This window comes from Akebia trifoliata, chromosome 13 (assembly GCF_017979445.1).
Source record: "Akebia trifoliata isolate Shusen 1 chromosome 13, ASM1797944v1, whole genome shotgun sequence".
NCBI classification, from domain to species: Eukaryota; Viridiplantae; Streptophyta; class Magnoliopsida; order Ranunculales; family Lardizabalaceae; genus Akebia; species Akebia trifoliata.
Genome location: NC_141387.1, coordinates 6,619,706 through 6,643,850, shown reverse-complemented (window position 1 = coordinate 6,643,850; position 24,145 = coordinate 6,619,706). Strand labels below are relative to the sequence as shown.

At 35.1% G+C, this 24,145-nt stretch overlaps 1 protein-coding gene across 4 annotated transcripts; it reads right to left on the bottom strand.

Moving 5' to 3' along the window:
• Positions 1-3,283: 3,283 nt before the first annotated feature.
• LOC147387597 (protein SPA1-RELATED 4-like) lies at positions 3,284-19,844 on the bottom strand. 4 transcript variants are annotated; one of them, XM_086420215.1, is made up of 9 exons: positions 19,696-19,844; positions 19,481-19,530; positions 18,126-18,998; positions 17,632-17,789; positions 11,510-12,455; positions 11,281-11,427; positions 10,833-11,144; positions 9,406-9,465; positions 3,284-3,734 (listed from the first exon to the last, which is right to left on the bottom strand). In XM_086420215.1, the coding sequence occupies exons 3-9, from the start codon at positions 18,852-18,854 to the stop codon at positions 3,546-3,548; spliced, it is 2,541 nt and encodes an 846-aa protein (XP_086276341.1). In that variant the 5' UTR covers positions 18,855-18,998; positions 19,481-19,530; positions 19,696-19,844; the 3' UTR covers positions 3,284-3,545. The 4 variants fall into 4 exon arrangements, with proteins under 4 accessions (XP_086276341.1, XP_086276340.1, XP_086276342.1 ...); XM_086420214.1 differs by lacking the exon at positions 19,696-19,844 and having other exon boundaries at positions 19,481-19,689; XM_086420216.1 differs by lacking the exons at positions 19,481-19,530; positions 19,696-19,844 and having other exon boundaries at positions 18,126-19,106.
• Positions 19,845-24,145: the final 4,301 nt, after the last annotated feature.

Sequence of the window (24,145 nt, the reverse complement as noted above, 5' to 3'; positions counted from 1 at the left end):
CCCTCGGCTAGGGTTGACAATGGGTCGGATTTTCTTCGATACCCTGATCCGTTCTGATCTAAAAAATATGATTTGTATCCGAATTTTGGATTTTTGGATCAGATTGGAAATTACAGATCTGATCGATTTTCAGATCGGGTTTGGATTAACCCCATCCTAATATGATAAAAATCAGAGTCAATTTTAATTCTTCATTTTTTTGTTTTTTTTGTTTTTAATTTCTATTACATAGTACATGCTCTCTTTACTTTTGGTGGACATATACTTTAAATTAAACTTGATTGGTGTCTTTATTAACATAAACTTCTACAGCATACATGTAAATTGCATTCAATTGAACCGGTTTTGGATTGATTGACAATAAAGTTGGATCCATTTGGTTCAAAATTTTATTGGTCTAATCGGATCGGATTGGATTTGGATGTAAAACAAAAAATTCAGATCAATGTCCGTTTGTGTACCAATCCGATCCATTGCCTCGTAATAAGAGTAATATAAAATGATCAAAATACCCTCATTTTCAATCTCTTATAAAAAAAACCCTTGATTTATTTCAAATTAAGTTTCATCTTCAACCTTAGGTTTTAATAGCGTTATCACCTTGTTCCCCACTTGATTTGATTAATTTCTTGGTTTTTTTTTTTTTTTTTAAATCAATGATAATAAAATAATTAAAGATTTTGGGGTTGAAGATCATAGGCTTTTTTAGGGGGGTGGGTAAAGAAGTAGAATTTATGGGCAAAAAAACAAAAACAAAGATTACCAAATATATAGGAGTTTCCACCCTAGAGAGTAAAAGATTGAAGTGGTTGATGATGCTAGGCTTGGTGGGGCATAGGGGTAGGGCTGGCAATGATCCGAAATATACCCGATGTCTGAATCGGTCCAAAAATATGAAAATTTGGATTTTCAAATTGAAATCTTATACCCAAAATAATTTTGGATGAGATTCAGATGTACCCCCAATCCAATCATAATATATTTCAATAATTTATTATTATTATTCTTAATTTCATATAAATACATACAGATAAAAGGTTTTAATCTTTTTTATTTCCCTCTATATTTATAATAGAAAAGTAAATTTGTTAAATTTTTTTGACCATTGATAATTTGAAAATAAGGTATGTGTACGGATTGGACTGAATCAGTCTTGGATTAAGGATGAAATGAAATAGATCGGATTCAGTTCACATATTCATTAATTCGTTCGGATCGGGTACATTTTTAAAAAAATTCATATTAGTAATGGAGTGGCACTGATCTGGTACCACACCAACCTGTTGCCAGCCCTAAGAGGAGGAGAGGGGAATTTTGGCAAGAATTGGAGTATTTTGGCCATTTTGCGCTAGTCTTTCATAGAAGACTACAACCAAAAAGGTTGGTTTGGAAATTCAAGTGATCATCTCAACCATTAAAGTAACAAAATACAAGGAAAAGAGCTTACTAATGATTCCATTTGGTATGTTTGATTGCACATGGAAAATATGGTGGAAAATCAATTTTCATTGAAAATGACATTTTTCAAGGAAAATGACATTTTTCAAGTGTTTGATTGCATATGGAAATGGAAATTCATTTTCCACCCCCTTCAAAAAGTCCACCAAAACATGGATTTCACTTTCCCACCCATATGGGTGGAAAAGTGAAATCCACCCATATTTTCCATACCCAATTCTTTCCCACCCATATCATCTTCTTCCCTACCACCACCAATACCATTACACTAACCTCGTCGTCGTCACCATCGTCGTCTCCATTATCATCATCTCTGGCCACCTTTTCTCTCTTGCCTCCTTCGCCACCACCACCACCACTTTCTCCCCCGATCTTCCTCATCATCTTCTTTCTTACTTACCTCCTCCGCTGCCACCGTCGCCACCATCACCGCCACGTTCTCCCATCTTCTTCCTCACTTACTTCCATCGTCGTCGTAGTCGTCGCCACTATAGCCGTCGCCTCTGCCGCCATCATCTCCGTCATCGCTACCCTTGCCATCGCCGCCACATCCTCTCCCCTCCCTCTTCCTCCTCATCTTCTTCTTCCTCTCCCCCTCCTCCTCTTCTTCTTTTTTCTATTATTTTCCATGATTTTGTCCAAGTAAAATCAAATAATGAAATTTGATTTTCCAACCTTACCTATTTTCCACAACTATTTTTCCATGGATTTCAAATTCCATGGAAAGTCACTTTTCATGCAATCAAACATACCTTTAATACAAAAAAATATGGGCTGATGGTGTTCGTGATTGATGAAAAGAAATACAAAATCCTAACTGTTAAAACATGAAATCCAATGGTCAGGGATCAAATATGTATCGTAAATAATAATAATGCATTACATCACATCACATTTTGGGCTTAGACCTATAGCTCAGTTGCTTTGGGACATTGCAAATTAACTCTAAAGTCGTGCATTTAAGATAAATCCCAATCGTTGGATTTCATGGTTTAACAGTTGTGATTTCGTTTTCTATTTTTAATTTTTTCTCATTAGTCAAACAGATCCCAAGCCTACGAAATATAGTTTCCAAGAGAGAAAATAGAAACACTTAAATCAACATTCTTACTTGTTTTAAAGAAGCTACATTTGGAAAAGAGTATTGGAAAGCAAGACCAACTCTCAAGCATTATATTCTTTGAGAATAATACAAGTAATGCCAAATCTCATCAGAAAATAAACTACATAAATTGGGAAAATATCACAATGATATATATTACAAGCATTAATTCCTTGATACAAATCTCTGCTTTTCATTTTCATTTCCCTCCCTTTTTTTCTCTAATTTTTATTTTAAATTTCTTTCTACAATACAATTAATCAATTCCTTCCCCTCCCCACCTCTAATGTCAAAATTGAACAACAGCCTTATTAGAGAATAAGATGCATTGTATTAAGGTGCATGAGATACAATGTATCATTATTAATGTATCTCTTCACAAATGAAAGGTTGTGATGAAAGAGATTCTAATTTCTCTGCTCTTGGGAGAGATCATGACAAACCTTGTCTTATAGACCACCGACTCCGACAGATTAAAAAACAAACCAGAGTGAGATACAACAGTGATGAACTTCACATTCAGGCAATAACAACCAAGAAATAAAATTGAACTCTTGAGAGAAATTATTAATTGAACCCAATTGCATATTCCTTCCTCAAAAGACCATGCAATTGCGGGAGTTTGTTATAAAGAAAGTAGTGTCGGAGAATAATATATGTAGCAATATCAATTAAGATATTCTACGTTAGGAAGTTCTAATAAATTAGAAAATTTATGTTAAGTTAGTTTCATTATCTTGGTTTATGTAATTCTTATAAACTATCAGAGTTCATGTAATATTGATCTAAGAATTATCAATAAAATTTCAGAATTCTACAGGCCTTCATTACAAGATTATTATTGTTTTCTTCACCATCGAATCTCAGTAACATGGCCCCTGGTTTTAGTTTCCCTTTTACCCAACCAAAGGCCCCTTTTTCTCTTTATTTTTTTTTTAAAAACTGTTTGATGGGATAATTGAATATTATAAGGTCACAGAGCAAATCAAACCATCTCTAGGAGTTTGATATTCCCAGTGGAGTTGGCAGCAACTAAGGTAGTGGATTGACTACGCCAACATACAGAGGAGACGAACTGTGTACCATCATCCACTTGGTGACCAGAGAGTGGGTCCGTGCTGTTGAATTTGAACGACAAAACTGGCATAGGGAACGCTTTGTGGTAGATGAAAACCTGTTTCAAGAGAGCATGGAAATATGACTAAGATGGAAAATGAGAGGTACAGGATCTCCATGACATTCTTCATAATCTGATTCCATAATTAAAAACGATTAAAAAGATGGTCTCTTATTCGAGGTTTGGCTGAAACAAATGAAAATCTAGGAAAGTGGAATCATTAAAAATGAAAAAGGGGGGAAAAAAGAGCTTAAGCTGTAAAAAGTTGATCTATGATATACTAAAATACTACTACACAGATCTATCATCAGATACATAGTTGGATATGGGCAATATGTTGATACCTTCAGACAATGAAATTTTAAAGATCTTTCATAAAAGCAAATAAGCAGAAGGTTTACATATTATTTTAAACTAAAAGGTCTGATTGCATCTGTGCATGATAGTCTTGAAATCAATCTTTAAACTAAAGCAAAACAAGAACTTAACAGACTTCGCAAATTTTTATTGTCGAAGCGAGAGATGCAATTTTCATTGTTATTGGACACCCCTCCCAAACCCTATGTGTCCTATTATGTTCTCTTCTCTCAGTCATCTTCCTTCATTTGTAATCTGTTTGAAGTTCTAAATTTTTGTAATCTGTTTCTAGTTTCGTATCCAAATAAGTGAAAACCAAGGGGTTAATAACCTCCTCGGGAAGGGTAGGTCAAGCGTTCGAAACCCCACGAGCTATGAATTCTTTGGGCCACCCTCCGCGATCAGTTGACCCTTGAGTCAACCTGTTGTACGTAGGACTTTCCGAGGGGGCGACATGTGTGACTGTGGGATTAGTCCCACCCGCGACATCTAAAAAAAATTAAAAAATCCAAGTAAGTGAGACCCAGGATCGGATCCATGTGGCTGATCCCAGTAATTGGAATAAGGCGAAAGACGATGATGATCCATGTCAAGGTCTAGGCATGACATGCTTCTACATGAAGACAATAGACAGGATCATGGATTAAAACTCCTAAAAGTAAATCAGTATCTCCTAAAAAGTAATTTAAGGGTAACAAGTGGACATGATAAAGTATATCCCGTAAAGGTGGAAAGTCATGTTATCCAAAAAGTAGACTAGTATCTCATAAAAGATCATTTAAGTTTAACATGTGGGCATGATTAAATATCCCTTGAATGTGCAAGTAAAATGATTAAAACATACTATGAGAAAGGATGATCAAAAGAACAAATTGACACAAAGAAGAAGATTTCAAAATGGTGGGAAGCCAAACTTTGTTTAGTTAAACAAAAGGGATGCCAGTGTGGATCTAGATCTTGTAGATCCAAAATAATCCACAATTCAGCTATTGAATGGAGACAGGTGCTGAATCAACACAACTTAGTAGAAACTAATTGAAAAACAAAAATACAATAAAAAATAAAAAATAAAAAGAACAAGAAAAGCACAAAAGGTTGAATTCTGTGGCCAATTGGTCATTCATAATGGAAAGATATTGACAACTTGTGCCAAATTTCTACAACCGTAACGTCTAGGCACTGACCTGGCGACCATACTTGTGAATTTTGAATATTATCTGTAAGATTGTATGAAATTTGCAAATTTACTACAGAAAGCTCAATTTAATTTTTGAATATTAAATTAAAATTAAAAAATAAATATATGTTCTACAAAAGTTAAAAAATTACTAGGACTCAAGGATAGCATTAGTGGAATGGTGGTCCCCAATATGCAAAAAAACACATCTGACCCCTTGCAAGTTGCAACCATTGCACATAAAGGATTAAGAAAAAAGAGATAAATAATACCAAATTGGATACATCATTGATTGCTTGGCTAGATAGGATCGATCAATGGATATGCAAGACAAGACGAATAACCTTATTACAGGAAGTCGTAAGAGGATTTTATAATAAAAAGAAGGCAACTAAATTCATTATGTAAGGGATAAACATGGGACGAGAACTGTTGTGTTTTATTATATATATATATATATATATATATAGGGGAGTTTGGCTGAAAATCTTTGAATGACAAAATGCTGAAAAAATTTGTCCCATGTGACTTAAGTTTCGGATTGAGCTGATTTTTTGTAAGGATGATCACTATGGTGAGGAGATCATCTTCACCAAAAACCAGCCACAAATTTTCGGTAAAAAAACAATGGTTGACAGTTATAAAATAATTTGATGGGGTTAGATGTTTCAGATTGGGCTGATTTTTGGTGAGGATGATCTCCTCACCATAGAGATTTTGTGATCACAAAAAAATTAGCCCAATCTGAAACTTTTAAGCCACATAGGACAAAGATTTTATCAGTGTTTTGTCATCCTAAGATTGTCAGCTAAACACCCCCATCTATATATATATAGGGTCACGTTCAATGGCAAACTTTTTGGCAAAACATTTTTCAAAACTTGAGTTAGAAGTTTTGGAATTGGCTGATTTTTGGTAAGGATGATCTCTACGGTCACCAAAAATCAGCCCATACCAAAACTTCTAACCCCATCAAAAACAGTTTACAAAAAATGGACGGTCCACGATTTTTCAACTTGTAAACATGGGTTAGAAGTTTTGGAATGGGCTGATTTTTGGTGAGGATGATCTCCTCACCGTAGAGATCATCCTCACCAAAAAAATCAGCCCATTCCAAAACTTCTAACTCATGTTTTGAAAAATGTTTTGCCATTGAACGCTACCCATATATATATATATATATATATATGGAAATGTTCAACACCCTAAGCTTTACCCTACACTTTAACAAACGTGTTTTGTCCTACATGGGTTAGAAGTTTTGGAATGGGCTGATTTTTGGTGAAGATGATCTCTATGATTAGAAGATCATCCTCCTCAAAAATCAGCCCATTCCGAAATTTTTAGCCCCATGTTTACAAGTTGAAAAATCGTGGACCGTCCTTTTTTTGTAAATCATTTTTTATGGGGTTAGAAGTTTTGGAATGAGCTGAATTTTGGTGAGGATGATCTCCTCACCATAGAGATCATCCTCACCAAAAATCAGCCCATTCCGAAACTTCTAACCCATTTAGGACAAAACACATTTGTTAAAGTGTAGGGTAAAGCTTAGGGTGCCGAACGGGACCTATATATATATGGCATGTTCAGCACCCTATTATTTACCCTACATGTTTTGTTTTACATGGGTTAGAAGTTTTGGAATGGGCTGATTTTTTGTGAGGGTGATCTCTATGGTGAGGAGATCATCCTCACCAAAAATCAGCCCATTCTGAAACATCTAACCCCATAAAAAATGGCTTACAAAAAATGGACGGTCCACAATTCTTCAACTTGTAAACATGGGGCTAGAAGTTTCGGAATGAACTGATTTTTGGTGAGGATGATCTTCTCACCATAGAGATCATCCTCTTAAAAAATCAGCCCATTTCAAAACTTCTAACCAATGTAGGGCAAAACATGTAGGATAGGGCAAAACGTAGGGTAAATAATAGGGTGCTGAACATTTTCCATGTATATATATATATAGGGGGCGGTTCAAGGGACATATGTAAAAACAATGGTTTTTCAAAATATGGGTTAGAGGTTTTGGATTGAGCTGATTTTTTGCAAGGATGGTCACTATGATGAAAAGATCATCCTCACAAAAAATCAGCTCAATCTGAAACTTCTAAATACATCAAAAGTGATTTACAAATTATTGACAAAAATTGGCAAAAATTGACGGTCCACATTCTAAATCACTTTTAATGGGGTTAGAAGTTTCAGATTGGACTGATTTTTTTTTTTCAGATGATCTTCCCATCATAAAGATCATCATCACAAAAAATCAGCTCAATCTGAAACTTCTAACCCATATTTTGAAATTTTATTAATGTTACATTGTTTTTACATATGTTTTTTCATATGTCCCTTGATCCTAACCCTACATATACATATGGGGCGTCGGAGGGCCTAAATAAAGCCAAACATCTTTTAATATATGGGTTAGAAGTTTCGAAATGGGTTGATTTTTGATGATGATGATCTTTATGATGAGGAGATCATCCTAAAACAATCAACCCATTCTGAAACTTCTAACCCTAGTTTACATGTTGAAGAATCGTTGACCATCAATTATTTGTACGCCATTTTTGATGTGGTTAGAAGTTTCATAATGGGCTGATATTTTTTGAGGATGATACCCTCACCATAGAGATCATCCTCACAAAAAATCAGCCCACTCTGAGTCTTCTAACCCATATATTGAAAAATGTTTGGCACATTGTCTCAAAGAGACCAAGACCCGACAACTTAGATTTAACACATTGTCTCAGGAAGATAGGACTTGGTTGGATAGATTTAGGTGAAACTTGGGATTACTTCTATGAGTGGGGACAAAGCTCCGGGTCCAGACGGGTTCTTCATGGCATTCTTTAAGAGACTTATCAAAATGACGAAAATGTCGTTGACTACAACCATAACCAAATACCTTTGATTTTTCTTCCCAAACCCATCATATGTGACCTCTAGGGATTTTTAACCCTAACTTTTAACCTTGCAATCCTATCTCCTTCAAACCTTAAGAACAAGATAGGATTTTATGATAAAAATGAAGGATTTTATAGATTCGTATAAGCATGGAAAGTGTGATAAAATTGAGAAAAAATTATTCTGTTTGATTTTTTCCATGATTCAAACATCCTCCAAAATGAAATTTTAACCACTGTGAAACTTCTTACCCTATGAATGATGGAATTGAAGTTTGGGGTGAAATAAATTTCCAAATTTTCAAATGTTAATCTTCTTTTGACAGAATTGAAAGTTTAAGATGGGGACCATTCTTGGCACGGACAACCTCCATGGTGAGGAGATCAGACTCACAAATATCAGCCCTTAACTGATCTCATGTGGACCCCACAGACTGGAGTAAAAAACAGTGTAAAGTATACATGCAACACTAAACATTAATTACGATTGAATCGACTGTCAGCCTAAACAAATGATGTGGTAAACTCATCAACATAATGTGTACATCCCCAAACTAAAAGGATTGCTAGATAGAAAAATGAAATATGTGATGTGGAACTTAGAGATGTCCTACCAAACTACTCAGTTATGAGTTTGGGTGCTTCGATGAGCCAATGGTTCCATTGTCTGAAGAGAAAAAAGCCTATATCAAATAAAATAGCTTAACTTAGCTAAGTAGCGTCCTTGGATAACTCCAGTATCAAAGTGGCTACAGCCTATGTATGCCATGTCCCCATCAGGGCAAGTTGTCTATGATTTTGTTAGAAGGTAAGCAGGTGCCCATCATATTGATGTAGGGATATACTTGCACTTGAAAGATTGAAATGAAAAGTCTGAAATTCATATCATATCAAACAGGCAGATAATGAAATTCAATTTGCGAGAAGATATTTTAATCTTAATATGACGAGACGCTAATATTTTACGACTTCTCATCAGCTCATAAGGCATGCCTTAACCACCATTCTACTTCAGACAATCAAATTTTAGGAGAATAGCTTCACTCACCTATTGTCCATGTGATGGACATCATTGTTTAAAATATCGTATTAATTGAATGTTTTGGTTATCGGTCAATACATTCAATAAAAGCTGATACTTTCCTGAAACATTCAATGTTTCGTATCGATCTTGGTTGATACCGATACGTATCGACGATATATTCCGATATTTTAAACCATGATTCTAATGGTAGGAATCAAAAGCTATCGCACAATAAAAAAATTTAGTTGTTATATGAAGTACCTCATTAGTTTCTGAGCCTGTGGCAATGTACCCATCAGATGTAGATAGACCCACAAAATTCTGGGAACAAGCAAAATTCGCATCAGAACCATGAATAGAGATATTCACAAGTGATATATGCAAATAATAATATGGGAAAAATATTATTAGGAAAACTGAATACTGTGTTACATTAGCAACAGAAATTTATCAATAATTTTTCCACCTGTTCATCCCTTAATTGCAATAAATATCAGAATGGATCCTCAGATTTAAGGTAGGAAAATCAGGTTCAAAACAGATTTTATCATGACTGAAAAGTTAATATTTATCAACTTATTGGCGAATCCAACATGGTCTCATTAGTAGAACATCTGAACCTCCTCCACTTATCAGTCAGTCTCCTAGTTAGTAGAATATCTGAACTTCCTTTTGTCAGTAGCCTCCATGCTCATGTTTTGTTCCGAAAAAATTCCAAAAGGATAATGTCCAATTATTCCGTATTAAGGTCAGCTCTCATGAACTTTTGTCTGGTGTACAAGATGTTCTTCACCTCAGCCACATCCTTGTCTTTGAGGGATTTTGGAATCTTTTTGTGGTCTGTTCGAAAGTGTATAATTGGATACAAAAGAATTTTGGAAGAGATTGAAAGTCCTACAAAGAACACCGTATCTTCTCTTATTGGAAAATCTACAAAAAAAATAAAGGGTGGGGGAAGTGTTCTAATAAAAACAAATAGGAAATCATGATTCTTGATGGTAATAAGTTCAAACTGAGAAAGTGGTTAAAATCTTGAAGCAAATTTAAGGTGCTTTGCATTTTAGCTCTTAGTTCTAATTAAAAATCTGTTTTCAAGTGTGGAACCCTGAAGGGGGATGGGGACACTAATAAAGTGCTAAAATAGAAAAAAAGAAGAAGAAAAGGAACTGAATTGATGGATTCAGGACTCATAATCCTAGGCTGATCAGGGTTAAAGTTATCCTCAGAAATTTTAAAGTTCAAGGTCTCATCATAGCTATGAATTCCAATGAAGACACATCGTCCCTGTACTTCAAGAAAGCTACAAGGCTACTTCAAGAAAGCTACAAGGCAACTAGAGGTTAAGGCTGATACCAATAATTTGTAAAATTTGAGTTCAGAAGTTGGGTAATCATATACACGTTTTTCTCAAGTGCCAACAAAATCATTAAATGTTGGTTTTATATAATGCCAGACCAGTATTTTTAATATTGATTTTCCGTAGCTGCGGATCTTCTTTGTACTAATTCATGGTATTGCAAAACTTGTGTCTTCTCTTGTTCAATCGAAAAGGAAATGAATAACCAATTCACCAAGAAAAAATTCACTAAATTAACAGAGGTACATTGGCAACAAGCTTGAACTACAGTCATGGAAGAAACAAATTTACACTATGAGAATCGAGAATCTTAATTCAAATTGATGAGCACCTTTACATTTGTGTGCCCTGTGAATGTTTGGAGAGGATTGTCAAGTACCCGCGATGTGCATGCCGATAAATCCCAAAGCTTCAGTGTGTTATCCGTGGACGCTGAAACAAGAGTCTTTGAGTCTAAAAACTTGACATAACTCACAGTCTTACTGTGACCAATTAATGTGCACAAAGGCGTTCGTGTGTTACGAAGATCATAGCAATAGATGTTATGATCTGCAGAACCAAATGCAAGAGAACGTGAAGAATCTGGAGGGAACTGAACACAGCAAACATTGGCCTTTGTTTTGATTGTACCAACACTTCCTCCCTGCAGTTGGGACACAACGTAAGAAAAATAATTTATTATACATCTAGATTTGGAATCAATATAGTAATGATAATTAGATGACTACAGTACGTTTAGTTTCAAAGCTGACATCCACCAAGTGCAAAAATAGAATTGCCTGATTGATATTCCATAGCTTAACAGCACCATCATCACTTCCACTAGCCAATTTCGTTGGATCTGCTAATGAAAAATCAACGGACCATACACGTCTCTCATGCTCCCTCATTGACATACAGACTTGACTTTGTGTAACATCCCATACCTGAAGACATTTGAAAGGAGCCACTCAAATACCTTCTAATCAGAAAGCTATAAAATGGAACAAAATATGATGCTTGGCCTACCTGCACAACACCTTCGAAGTCACTTGAAGCTATCTGACTCTTGATATAACTATTCCAACATATGCTGCTAAGTTTTGATTTACTAACCATCTCCACTACAGGATAATGAATGTCACGATCTTCACTTAAGATCATGTCACATTCAAATATTTTAATTTTCCTATTTACACCCGCTGTAGCAAAAAATTCTTTGTCTCGATCAAAACTCAATGAACATACCAAGTTGGAAGAATTTAGCAGATCCCCTTGTTTCATGTCAGCCCTAACTTTCAACTTGCTGAAAGAAAGATACTTGCAAAGGCCCTCAAGAAATGGATTTATCCATCCACTTCGACCTTCACTGTGTCCATGCTTGGGCACCAAATTATCGACCGAACTTCTTTCAGTATTCACAATTGAACCTCGACCATTACTACTAATTTGAGAAAATCTGTTCAGAAATTTCGTTGTCGGATTGATCAGCCTACATCTTGTTGAAAAATAAGCTGACTCCAGTTTCTTAAAGTTCTTCATCAATCGAGAACTTTTAGACAGAATACTTTCCCGATTCTCGGTTTGTGCATCTGACGACTTGTCAACCTCATCTGGATGTTCACTAAATTCCTCAGCACCATGAATATGAAGTTCGGTCCTGGAACGCTTTCTGGAACCCAAGCCTGCCAAATCCTCATTTCTAAAAGAAGGATCATCCTTCTTCAGCTCTGGGAATGAACCTCCCTTTTTATAAGTGATCGATTGCTGCTTCGTAACTTCTTCGATGTCAGAAGACAGGAAAGAAATGGTATCTTGCAACTTATCAGCAGTTTCTTGTTTTCTTTGTTGCATCTGCAGAAGGAATTCGAGCAGCAACTCCTGCTCTTCGATTTCTTCCCTTAGCTTTATAGCAGCTTCACGCTCTTCCAAACTATCATTTAGTACATTTAGAAATTCACTCTGTACCACCTCACTGGAATATATCCAACACAGAAAGTAAATTAAGGACCAACGAAAAGTTGATTAAGTGTAAAATTTTAAGCACAAGTGAGGAGGGAGTGCTCTCTGCAACAATGTTAAAAGTAATAAAGAATATTGATTCTCAAAACTACTCAATTGTAATAAAGAAATATAACAACTTATATAACTTCTTTAACGCACGAAGTTATTCATAACTATGCTAAAATAGTGATTAACTGATTTCAGCTTAAGCACGTCAATGCTAAGATGATTGACACTCTTCTTTCTTTTCTAAATAAGGCAGTTGACAATCTTCTTGAGCTTAACGGTAAGCTTTGCCACACTGAATGGGAACATTTCTAATCCTAGAAATTACAAATAAAACTTGATTTAGTCACTTACAATCCCCTCAACATCGTCCAAAAAGTTCCTGCTATCAAACAGTTTATGCTGGAAACATACATGCGTAAACCTTACTTGACTCTCATGTGAGGGCAAACATCATATAATGATAAGAGCGGAATCTTGTCATTTTATTGATAATAAAATCCAATATGGATCAAATGATTCTGTCCTGGAACACGAGATTCTTACAATTCTCATAGATTTCTATTTCCATGAAAAAGATAGTATAAAATAAATTACTAAAAAGTTGTTGCTGAAAGAATTATTCATTATAGAAGACTCTCCAATGTACTACAGTTGCTACTAATCTAACAGTGAAAACAGATGTTTTGACCTAGGAAACTGTAAAAACCTTGTATCTAGGAGATTCTCCCATCTCTTTCAAAAGAAAGAAGCAGGACACAATTGGGAATTCTAGCTTTAAAGACAGAACCTGCTATGGGCTTACAACCAAACAAACTACTATACGATTGTTTGACACCAGACGTTGCTCTCCCGTCTTTCAGATTTTATTCCGATCAAGTTAGACTCTCATGTCCACAGGAGTAAAAATAGGGACAAACAACCATATGAGCCCATAGACCTCTTTTAAGGCTTTGGATCTGGAAAAAGAATTGATAGCTTCTTCTTCTGTTGTATCAATTATCATTTCAATGATCAGTTTTCATCTTCTAAATTTTTTCCATAGTACTAAGATTTAATAGTCAGCTTATACTCCAGTTTCAGGTTTCTTCATCCACATATATTGCTAAAGAAATAGCTTCCATCAGTTTCTACCATAGATGCATGAGCATTTCCATGCACCACTAGCTTGTGGTTCTTTGTACATTTCTAATCCTCTTCTGTAGAAGGGCGGTTTGATCTTTCCATTTGCATACACTTGTAACAAGTTAAAAATGATTGCACTACTTACCTATACAACAACAGTGAAAGCATTTATCTCCTTCTGCGTAAAAAAGTTTAGAGCATAGTTCAAATCTCGTTTCAGCACAGAACAAGCTACCTATTTGTTCCTTGAGAGGAAATGTGTCTTAGAGACCCTATTTGACCAGTAAGTCTGCCTTCTTATTTGCATTATAACATAAACAGGCATATTGGATAACTAAATCCCTGATATGATCTATGTCACCGTGGTGGCAACAATTTAAACTTCATTTAGAGAAAAATATCATTGTCATCATCGTCAATGCCTTTCCCAAATATTAGGGGTCACGTGAACAGATTTTATTCCTCCATTAAATTCTATAAAAAGCCATACCTTTCTAGTGCGTTCATATATGCTCTAACTCAATACACGTTCATTTTCATCTTCATCTGAGTCATTTAAACCTCCACTTGCCCATTCTTTCTAACTAGGGTTGTAATTGGCCTTCATAGTACATTATCAAACCATCTCGATTGACTTTATGCACTATATCACCTACACAGCCATAATTTTTTTTAGTACATTGATTTTTAATTTGGCCTTTCCTAGTTTTTCCATTCATCCATCTCAACATCCTCATCTCCACTACAATCAATCTATGCACATGTTATTCAACTCTATATTACAATCGTCTTACACAATTTTTCTTCTAGTTCAATTGGGATGCATCGGTTGCGTAGTACTCTAGAAGCAAACCTCCACTTGCCATTTAGCTCTAATTCTATAAATAGCATCCTCCTAAATCTCTTCCATCCTTATCGATAATAGAACCACAGTAATGAAAAATCTTTTTTCAGGGCATTTCATGTCCATCACTTTTTTACATGTCATTTCTCTTTACTAGTGTAATTATTAATTTTGCACTCCATACACTCTGTCTTGGTTCTACTTATTCTGAAATCCTTGGGCTCCAAAGTAACTTTTTAGAGTTCTAGTTTGTGTGGACTCCTTCAATAGTCTCATCAAATAACACCACATCACCTACAAATAAATGACATACACCAGGGGACTTCCTCTTGAATATGATGAGTTACTTTTTCTATAATAAGTGTAAATAGATACGGACTAAGAGCTAGTCCTTGATATAAACCAATTGAAAATGGAACTCGTTTGTCTCCTCCCTCCTCCCTATTTGTTCTCACAGTAGTCACAACACTCTCATATAAGTTCTTAATTACATTAGTACATCCGTTTAGGAGTCATTTCTTCCACAATACCCACAAAATTAACTTTCTAGGTACATTGCCATAATGAAAATCAAGACAAGATTATCATTCAAGAATGTTCATGTATCACGTGACTTTCCCATATGTGCCTAAATTTTTTTATTTTTTTTAATAATATGTCATGCTCATTGTAGGAACCAAAAAAATCACACTTACTGGGATTAGTAAAGTTGTCAAATCCAGGCATTCAGATCAGGTTCAACCCGATTAACTAAGTACCATAGGTCCGACCCATACCCTAGTCTGTTCAACAAAAAGGGATCCGACCCTTTAACCATGGCCCAAGGTTGTTCGACTTCTATATTGGCCGACCCCTTCACCCCCTCTCAACCTCAAGGGGGTTCGGCCTCCCTATTGGAGTTAACCCCTTCACTTAACCAAACTTCAAAGAGGTTAGGCCTCCCTAGTGGAGTCGATCCCTTCATTCTTCCAAACCTCAAGGGAGTTCAACCTCCCTATTGGAGCCAACCCTTTCACCCCATCAACCCTCAAGGAGGTTCGGCCTCCTCAAGGAGCTGACCTCTTGGTATCTTCATCTGAAGGAGGTCCAGGCTCCTTAACATTTTCATTTGAAGGTTGGACTCCTCAAAGAGTTGACCCCTTGCTATTTTCATCTGAAAGAGGTACATACTCCTTAAGGAGCCGACCCCTTGCTATTTTCATCCAACCTTTCCTTCAAACACTAAAGTGATTCAACCAAGTTCTATCAGCAGCAGCAACAGCTATTGCTGCTACTACTTCTTCATCCTCTCCTGCTTTGTTCAGCAACTACTACTGCTATTACTTCTTCTTCTCCTACTTTTGCTCAGTAACTAACACTAGTACTGTTGTTACTACTACTTTTACTACTCCTCCTTCTACTTTTGAGAATTATTCTAAAGAGATTAATACACTAAGGGAATTATGTGAAGCTACCCAAGTAGCAACATAACAGAGTATTATAACTAAATTACCATAAAGCTACTCAAGTAGCAAAAGGCATTACAATATGCTCTACCATTAAAGTAAAACATACATGGTGCCCGACAGAGTTGCAAACACATAACTCTACTGAGTCAACACGAGAAATTGAAAAGTCACCGAGTTAAAGCAGTTACATATTTAAGGCCACTCATTACAAAAACCATGAGTGTCTTCATTATTACCAAAGCATCATGGGCTTTTATTATCATAAATACTAGAAAACATGGGTTAGTAGTTACAACTGAATTTACTGCCTTCTTTAATGAGTCCAATCTATAAATAGGGAGACTTCTCCTATTCAAGGTATGAGGCACAAGTCACTCGTAATACTCTTACACAAGTTCTCTTCTTCTTGCCCTGCAACTTAATTAAGATCTAACTTGATCTCAAGGAAGATCTGATCATCAATTGTAACACATATCTTGAAGAGTAGGAGATAAGAAATATCCCCCACACTCATGATCACATCTTTTACTGTAATAAATTTTTTTATTAAGTATAAAATTGTATTGATAAGAAAAAAAAACGAGGGGAGGTTGAGATAACCCCTAAACAAGGAAGAACAACCACAAACAAAAACAACAAAAAAGAAAAGCTAAAAAAAAAAAAACCTACAAGTCACAAATCAAACTCCATCTAAAAACAAAGTACTAGAAATAAATTCTCACGAAATCCCTACTCAACTTGGACCATAAGTACAGAAGGCCCAAAATCTCCAATAACACGGAGTGGGACATACTCACCTTGCTTTGGAACACCTTGTTGTTTCCATAAGCCCCAAGCAATGGCAAAGGGAAGGATAGTCCAAAGATGTCTCTTTCTAAGAGAGAAGGTATTGAAGGACCACCCTTCCTAAAGCGAAAAGAAAAATTGAGGTAATACCCAATCCACTTGGAAATGAAACAGAAAACGTCTACATATCCCGAGAAAAATGACAATGAATTAAAATGTGATTCACAAATTTTCCATCTCTTGAACATATAGAGCAAAAATTTGTAGTAATCAAACCTCCGGAAATTAAATTATCCCAAGTGAGAATTCTACTTAAGGAAGGAAACAAGCCACACAAAGAAAGAAACCTTAGAAGGAACCAAAGCGGACCAAATGATGAAGGCCGAGAAAAAAATTTCTAAAGACCGAAGTAAACATTTATAGAAAGAGTGGACTGCAAAAACCTTATCCTTAGCCTTGAACCATTCCTCCTATCTAGATCGTTCTCCCTTAAGTAAAAAGAGTTCAGGAGATAAAAAAGAAATACAACCTCCGTAATATCCCAATAATTGAAATTCCTCCTGAAGCCCAAATCCAAGAATGATTGCTACCGCTTTGAATTAGACAATCTTTAATTGGACAATTCTTTTTCAGCGAACAAGCGTACAAAGAGAGGTGTTGAATTGACAGAGACGAGTTACCACACCACCAATCCTCCCAAAACCTAACATTATCCCCCGATCCCACTTTAATCTATAATATTCTAACATCTAAACCTACCCGACAACTGCAAAATAAAATTCCTCTCCCATTAATTGTATATGATATTTCGTCAATTAGAATGCAAATTATTTTTGACAAGGGGACAAAATTGAATAGAATAAATAAAAGGACAACTATTGAATAAAATATCAAGCTGCAGTTCAATCAAAGCTAAGATATGCATAAGGAGAACTCACATAATTTTTGGTCGGGTACTCGGATTAGGGTGCAGTGACGACAGGCAAAATAAAGCTTCCTTGGGCCACTTTGACAGAAACTGAGGTGGCAGAACTCGATGTCTAAGATCGGACATAGTTCTCAGCTTCTCTTCTACCGAGATGAATGTGCAGAATAACTGCATACAAAAAAATAGATGTAGATTTTGTTAAGAATTCAGAAAATTTAACCATTTGACTTAAATATTCATGGATTGGGATCCGTTGACTCCTAAGAATGACTCATGAAAAAACACATGATCCCAACCATTTAAACACAAAATCCAATGGTTGAGATTTATGAGTATCTTGATAACACAAATGTCAGAGATACTTATCTCAAGGATAAACCTCAACCATTGGATTTTGCATTAAGGGTTGGGATCATGTGTTTTTTTCATGAGTCATTCTTAGGAGTCAAGGGATCCTGACCCAATATGCATATAGAGAAGCCAAATTTGAATAAAGTTAAGAACCTCAAAAAGAAGAACTCCCAATTGATAAATATCAGAAGCGAAGGAACTTGAGGCACCGTCAACTTCTTCGGGGCTAGTATACCAGCTGATCTCCGTGAGCAATCTCTGTTTGAGTGGAAAGTTTTCCTTATTTTCCCCTTCTTCAACCATTCTATTATCATCTTTATTCCTTTCATCTATCTCATCCAGTGATGATAGACATGTTGGAAAATCTTCACTGTCCAGCCTATTTCTCTGTTGATGCAAGCCATGTGATGAAGGTGACATTGAGTGCTGACACCCCTCAATTGGGCTGTTCAAGCCATACTCCAATGAATCAGAACCTGAACTCGAACATGAAGCAGACTCAATGAAGGAAACATGGTTGAAGGAGGACATGACAAAGCAGGAAGGCCGCACGTTATGAACAACAATCCCTTGTGAATGTGCCAAGTTAATAGTCTCTGCAATTTGCTTAAATATGTGCAAGCATTCCAAGTGATCAACCAATCGCTCCGGTTTGTCCAACCATTGCCTCAAACTAACATCGCCCGTTTCCATTGCACAGTCAGCGTCGCCTATGCTCACCTCATTCCCACACACCCCAGAAGAATCAACCTGGTTGTCAAGGTCGGCATCATTCGACATATGAACTGAGACAGCAAGGCTCCCACCCGAGATGATGCAAGCATTCAATCCCCTAGAACTATCAGAGTTTTCCCCACCCGATTCCGATGAACCCTCCATCATTAACCACCTATCGCAAATGCAAATCCAACACGCCAAGGCCAAAGCAAACACAATGAAAGAAAGCGAATAATGCTCCCACTCATACTGCAGTCTCTCACTTCCAATCCCACCATTGTGAATCAAAACTCCACTTCAGAATCACATCTAACAAAGCCAATAATTTATCATAAATATGAATTACTCAAATTTAGCATGCCAAACGAAGGTGCTGGCTTGCTAAGTTGGTTCAAAACCCTCCTTCACCTACTAATTACTGACCACTAATCTTGATTGCCAAGCAAAAAAAAATCAAAAATAAAAAAACAAACATGCCATACCAACACAGTTTACCAATTCTAGCATAAATCCCAAATGGATACAAAAATGAACTTAACAAATGAGTTCTTAGCATGCATTCCTCAGCAGAAATAAACATAAACAATTCTACTATTAAGAAACCATTTTCAAAAAAGCCAATTTTCCATCATCAACACATGAAAATCTAATCAAATGTTGTAAACAGTAGAGAAACTGAACTACCCAGATGAAGCAATCATGCCAAGGCACAGAAATAGAGATTTAAATATGACCAAAGAAGAAAAGAGAGAGAGACAGACAAAATAATACAGAGAGAGAGAGAGAGGCACCATGAGAAGATCCGCTGCTGTTACTGCTTCAACTAAGTCCAACCTGAGAACTGAACCAGATATCCAAACTTTAATTAATTCGGCCTTTTCCAACAAAAAATCTCAGCCTCACAGAAATTCAAACTTTTCTTCACACCAAAAGTTAAAAAAAAAAGAAAAAAAAAGACCATTAATAATATTGTATTTTATAATACGAAACACAACATAGATCATACTTTTTCTGTTATCTTATTGGATCTCTATTGTTATTTTATAGTTTCTGCTCAAGTTCAGTCCCTCCAGGCCTTCTGCTTCGTTATCTTCGCCACTTTATTCCAGACGACACACGTGGCACAAACACATCCTCTCCCTCCACTAGTCTCCTTTGAAGACAAGGAAAAAACGAAAGAGTTAATAACTTGTGGGGCAGATTTCCCGAAATATAATCTCTATCGCTAATCTGAAACACGTTTGAAACAAGAGACAAAACACAAGTATCATAGATATCTGTACTTTTTCCTAGGGATTTGAAACATTAGATTGTATCCTTGCATCTCAGCTGTTCATTTGATGGAGATCAGATTCAAAGAATCTGACTCTCAGCCAAAACTGCCGCCCAAGAAATTTAAAACTTGAACTAAAGGATACGAATCTCAGTGATTAAATCTCAGCTCCGATATTTTTTGAAGTTTATTCTTTTTTCAAACATGTTCTCGATTTCTCAATGCCGCTGTTGATTTTCAAACTGCAAATCTTTTAAGCTTTAACACGATCGAATCACTAATTGCAGGAAAACTGGAGAAGATTCAAGAACAGATCGCAAGCCTTTTTAGTCGTCTTCTTCTTCATAAAGAAAAAAGATCGATTAGACAGCACTTTTTAGCTTCTTTAAGTTAAAAACCTACATTTTCCATATTAAAACAAGCTTAGATTTCTCAATGTGTCTGCTCTTCTAACACTCATAGAAAGATGATCTTACGCAAGAGATTGGAGATCTGAGATTCTAAAACTCTCTTCACCAGAAATCTGAGATCCTCATCTGTTCTTCAAACGTTTAATATCAAACTTAGAAAACTAAAAACTAAGAAAAGAAAAAAAAAAAAAAAATTTAGGAATTCTGATAATTTCCCGCCATTTCATCATGGATTCCAACAAGAACGAAGAAAAAATAACAGATTAAACTTCCAATAATCTATTTCGAATCAAGAAATATCTTAAACCTAATCGAGACAGATTTTTTAATTAAAAACTGAGTTAGTAGATCTTACAAGTTACATCCACAAAACTCTCAATTATATATTAAAATATCAAATATTTAAATTCTAAAATCCCTTTAAAATATTAAAATACTAAAATAGAAACTGAAACACGTGAACCAATACAATCCATTTGATTCGACCAACTTTTGCAAAAAAAAAATGATCCGATTCAATATGGATGTTGGGCAAGTTGTAAGAGAATAATTATAATGCACGAGATACAATGTATCTCATCTCGTAATAAAAGGAAGGTTGAGATTTTGTGATTGAGAATAAAATATTTAAATAATTAGTATATCTAATAATTTCTAATTTCTTTGATTGATGTAATCTCTATAAATAGTTTAGTAGGGTCCATGTTCATCCGAAAATTCTCAATATATTTAGATTTTCTTGTAATTTTATATTCAATTTTGGCTATACTGAACTTGAACTCAGGAACCATGTAAAATTTACAATGTTGCCACTGAATAAGCTTATGTTTTAGTAAAACTAGCAACTAATGACAAAAATAATGAAATATTCATATGTGAGGGTCTCATGTTGGGTTTACAGGGTCTTGCATAAATTGGTTGAAGATGCGCACAAGGTAGAGTAGATCGAGCATTGTCATGACAAGGTAGATAAGACAACCAATGGTACATGGCATGATTATCATCAAGTGAATTACCTTAATCAATAATGAGATTTTAAGGGTTTTTTTTTTTTTTTTTTCATAGGAAAAGTGGCAGAGAGGGCAGCAAAAAGCTCTAACTTGGTTAGAATATTGAGTGTAATTCTATTTTATGGGGAAAACACCCTTATCGAATTTAGCAACTTTGATGCTAGGACTAACAATGGATTGGTTCAATACCAGATCAATACCACTTCAATATTGATCTGAAATTTTTTAATCTTGTCCTAGATCCGATCCATTTCATTTCATCTTTAATTCAAAATCGATCCGAACACATGCCTTATTCTCAAATTATCAATGTTTAAAAAAATTTAAAATTTAAAATTTTTAAAAAATTCACTTTTCAACTACAAATATAAAGAGAAACTAAAAGACTAAAATGTGTTGTCTATATGTATTCATATGAAATTATGAATAATAATAATAATAAATATTAAAATATATTTGGATCAAATTTTTTTCGGAGCGAATTGGGGTACAGCTGAATCCAATATGAAATTGTATCAAATATGAGTTTTCAATCTAAATCCAATCCAAAAATCCTATTTTTAATGTTTTTTCGGATCATACTAGTTCGGATATCAGGATGTATTTTGGATCATTGTCAATCCTATTTGATGCCTGAAGAAAATACTTCAAAATTGAGATCCTTGATGTGAAATTTACTATGTCAAAACCGTTTAGGATGTAGATGGCATTGACGTTATTGCTAATGATAATTATATCGTCAACATAGAGAATATAATAGTGAATGAGACCCTTCACAAAGGTCAAAAATTGAGTAGTCAATGGTAAACCATTTGAACTAGTTCATTTTACGGTCGAATTTATTTTATTTTATTTTTTTGCCAAACTAACTTTTACATGCACATCAAATGTCTTGTAGTAGTCCACGCATTCAACCTGATTATATATCCTTTGGCTACAAGGTGGCCTTTGTACAATTAATAGTAGGGGTGCACATGGTTCAGATTGATTTGGATTTTGACAAAATTGAAACCAAACCAAGTATAATCGGTTCTACAAATTTGGAATCAAATCAATCCAATTACTTTATAGAACCGAATCAATCCAAACCAACCTTGGTTCAGATTGGTTTAGATCGGATCTCAGTTCTCATACTTATTATTTTCAATACTAAAATTAAAATAGTTAAAACTTAAAACTAAGCAAAATAAATATTAAACAAAACATTACACATAACATATAACACGCATAAACAAAATATCAACATATTTATTATTTCAACATAAACAAAGCATCACATATAACACAAAAATAACAAACCCTTAGTCCGATCTTACATTGGTCTACCTATACATCAAAAATTACTGGAATTTATAAAAAAAAATGAAAATTCCATGAGTATTTCAAGTGGGAGTGATCGATAGAGAAATTCTTATAATTCAAAGATTCGTAATTAATGAAAAGTAAAAGAAAATAAATATTAGAATCATATTCAAATATGAGTGTGATACAAAATACTCATAAAATGAAATAAAAAGAAAGTTAAAATTCATTAGGAGAAAATCGTTCTTTTTTTAAATCTATTATTAAAGCATATAAAAATTAGTACAAGATATAAATATATATATATATATATATATATATATATTGTAATAGATACTTTGAATTAGTTCAGTTCTCGGATTGGTTCGGTTCTATTATACCCCTAATCCGAGACCGAACTAAATCAATCGGATTTTTTTTTTTTTTTTTTTTTTTTTACAATCCACACCAGAACCAAGCCATGCTCAATCCGAACCAATCCAATCCAAAAGGCTTCGGATTGGTTCGGTTCTTAGATTTACCCAATCCAGTGTGCACTCCTAATTAATAAACCATTGATTTTGTATAGACCTATATACAAACAATAAAATGTTTTCCAATTAGAGATAAAGATTATGAGTCCAAGTATCATTTTGTTCAAGGGCATGAATCTCTGCACTGTGGTTTTCTTATTCCTGATTGCCATAGAAAAGTCTTGAGTTCATCATGAGAAGAGATGGGGAAAGAAATGCAAAATGAGAATTAAATATCTTAACATAAGAAATAAGATTCACAAGTGGGTGAGAGTAAAATGTAGAAGGAGACCTGTACAATTTTTATGGAGTGGTGAAGATGATAAAAAGGAGGATGAGTAATGAATAGTCAATGAATTGGGTTGGGAGAATATGATGCTAGATAAATATAGAACTGAAAGGGCCCTCGATCCGCGGGATGCGCGGATCCGCTTTTGACCCTTGAGGTTTGGGAGTCGCCACCTAGTTATTACGATCTAGGAACCGGATACTGACTCTAAACAGATAAAGAAACTAATCTACTGAAGAGAAAACGGGTCCGGGGATCACGTTACGGGGTTGGAAGGTGTTAGGCACTAACCCCGTCCGGCTAATGCCGGTCTCTACTTATCCCAAATAAGACTACATTGCTAACAAATAACCTAGATAAAAAAAATAATAATAAAAGAAAGTTTACCTTTGATACGCAAAGATCTTGTTCCCTCAAATCCGACAAAAACTACTCTTTGTACCGTACTCCTTGCTTCGTTCTGTCTCCGGATCTGATTTCTGATCTCCGAGGCAAGGTATCTCTTTTTTTTTATCTGAATTCTTAGAATTTGTTATGGATTTTGAGGTGTTTTTGAAGGGCTTTTAGGCGTTTTTTAAGCTAAAATTGAAGTATGGGTATTAGGTAATGAGTTGGGACTTCAAAACTAGGATTTATGAGAGGCTAAAGGGACTTTTTGAC

Coding starts and splice junctions, on each gene's coding strand:
- LOC147387597 (XM_086420215.1), bottom strand. CDS start 18,854: ATGATGGAGGGTTCATCGGAATCGGGTGGGGAAAACTCTGATAGTTCT. Junction 17,790..18,125: donor TGGGAGTTCTTCTTTTTGAG/GTTCTTAACTTT, acceptor TTTTGTATGCAG/TTATTCTGCACATTCATCTC. Junction 9,466..10,832: donor CAGGGCACACAAATGTAAAG/GTGCTCATCAAT, acceptor GCTTGTTCCCAG/AATTTTGTGGGTCTATCTAC.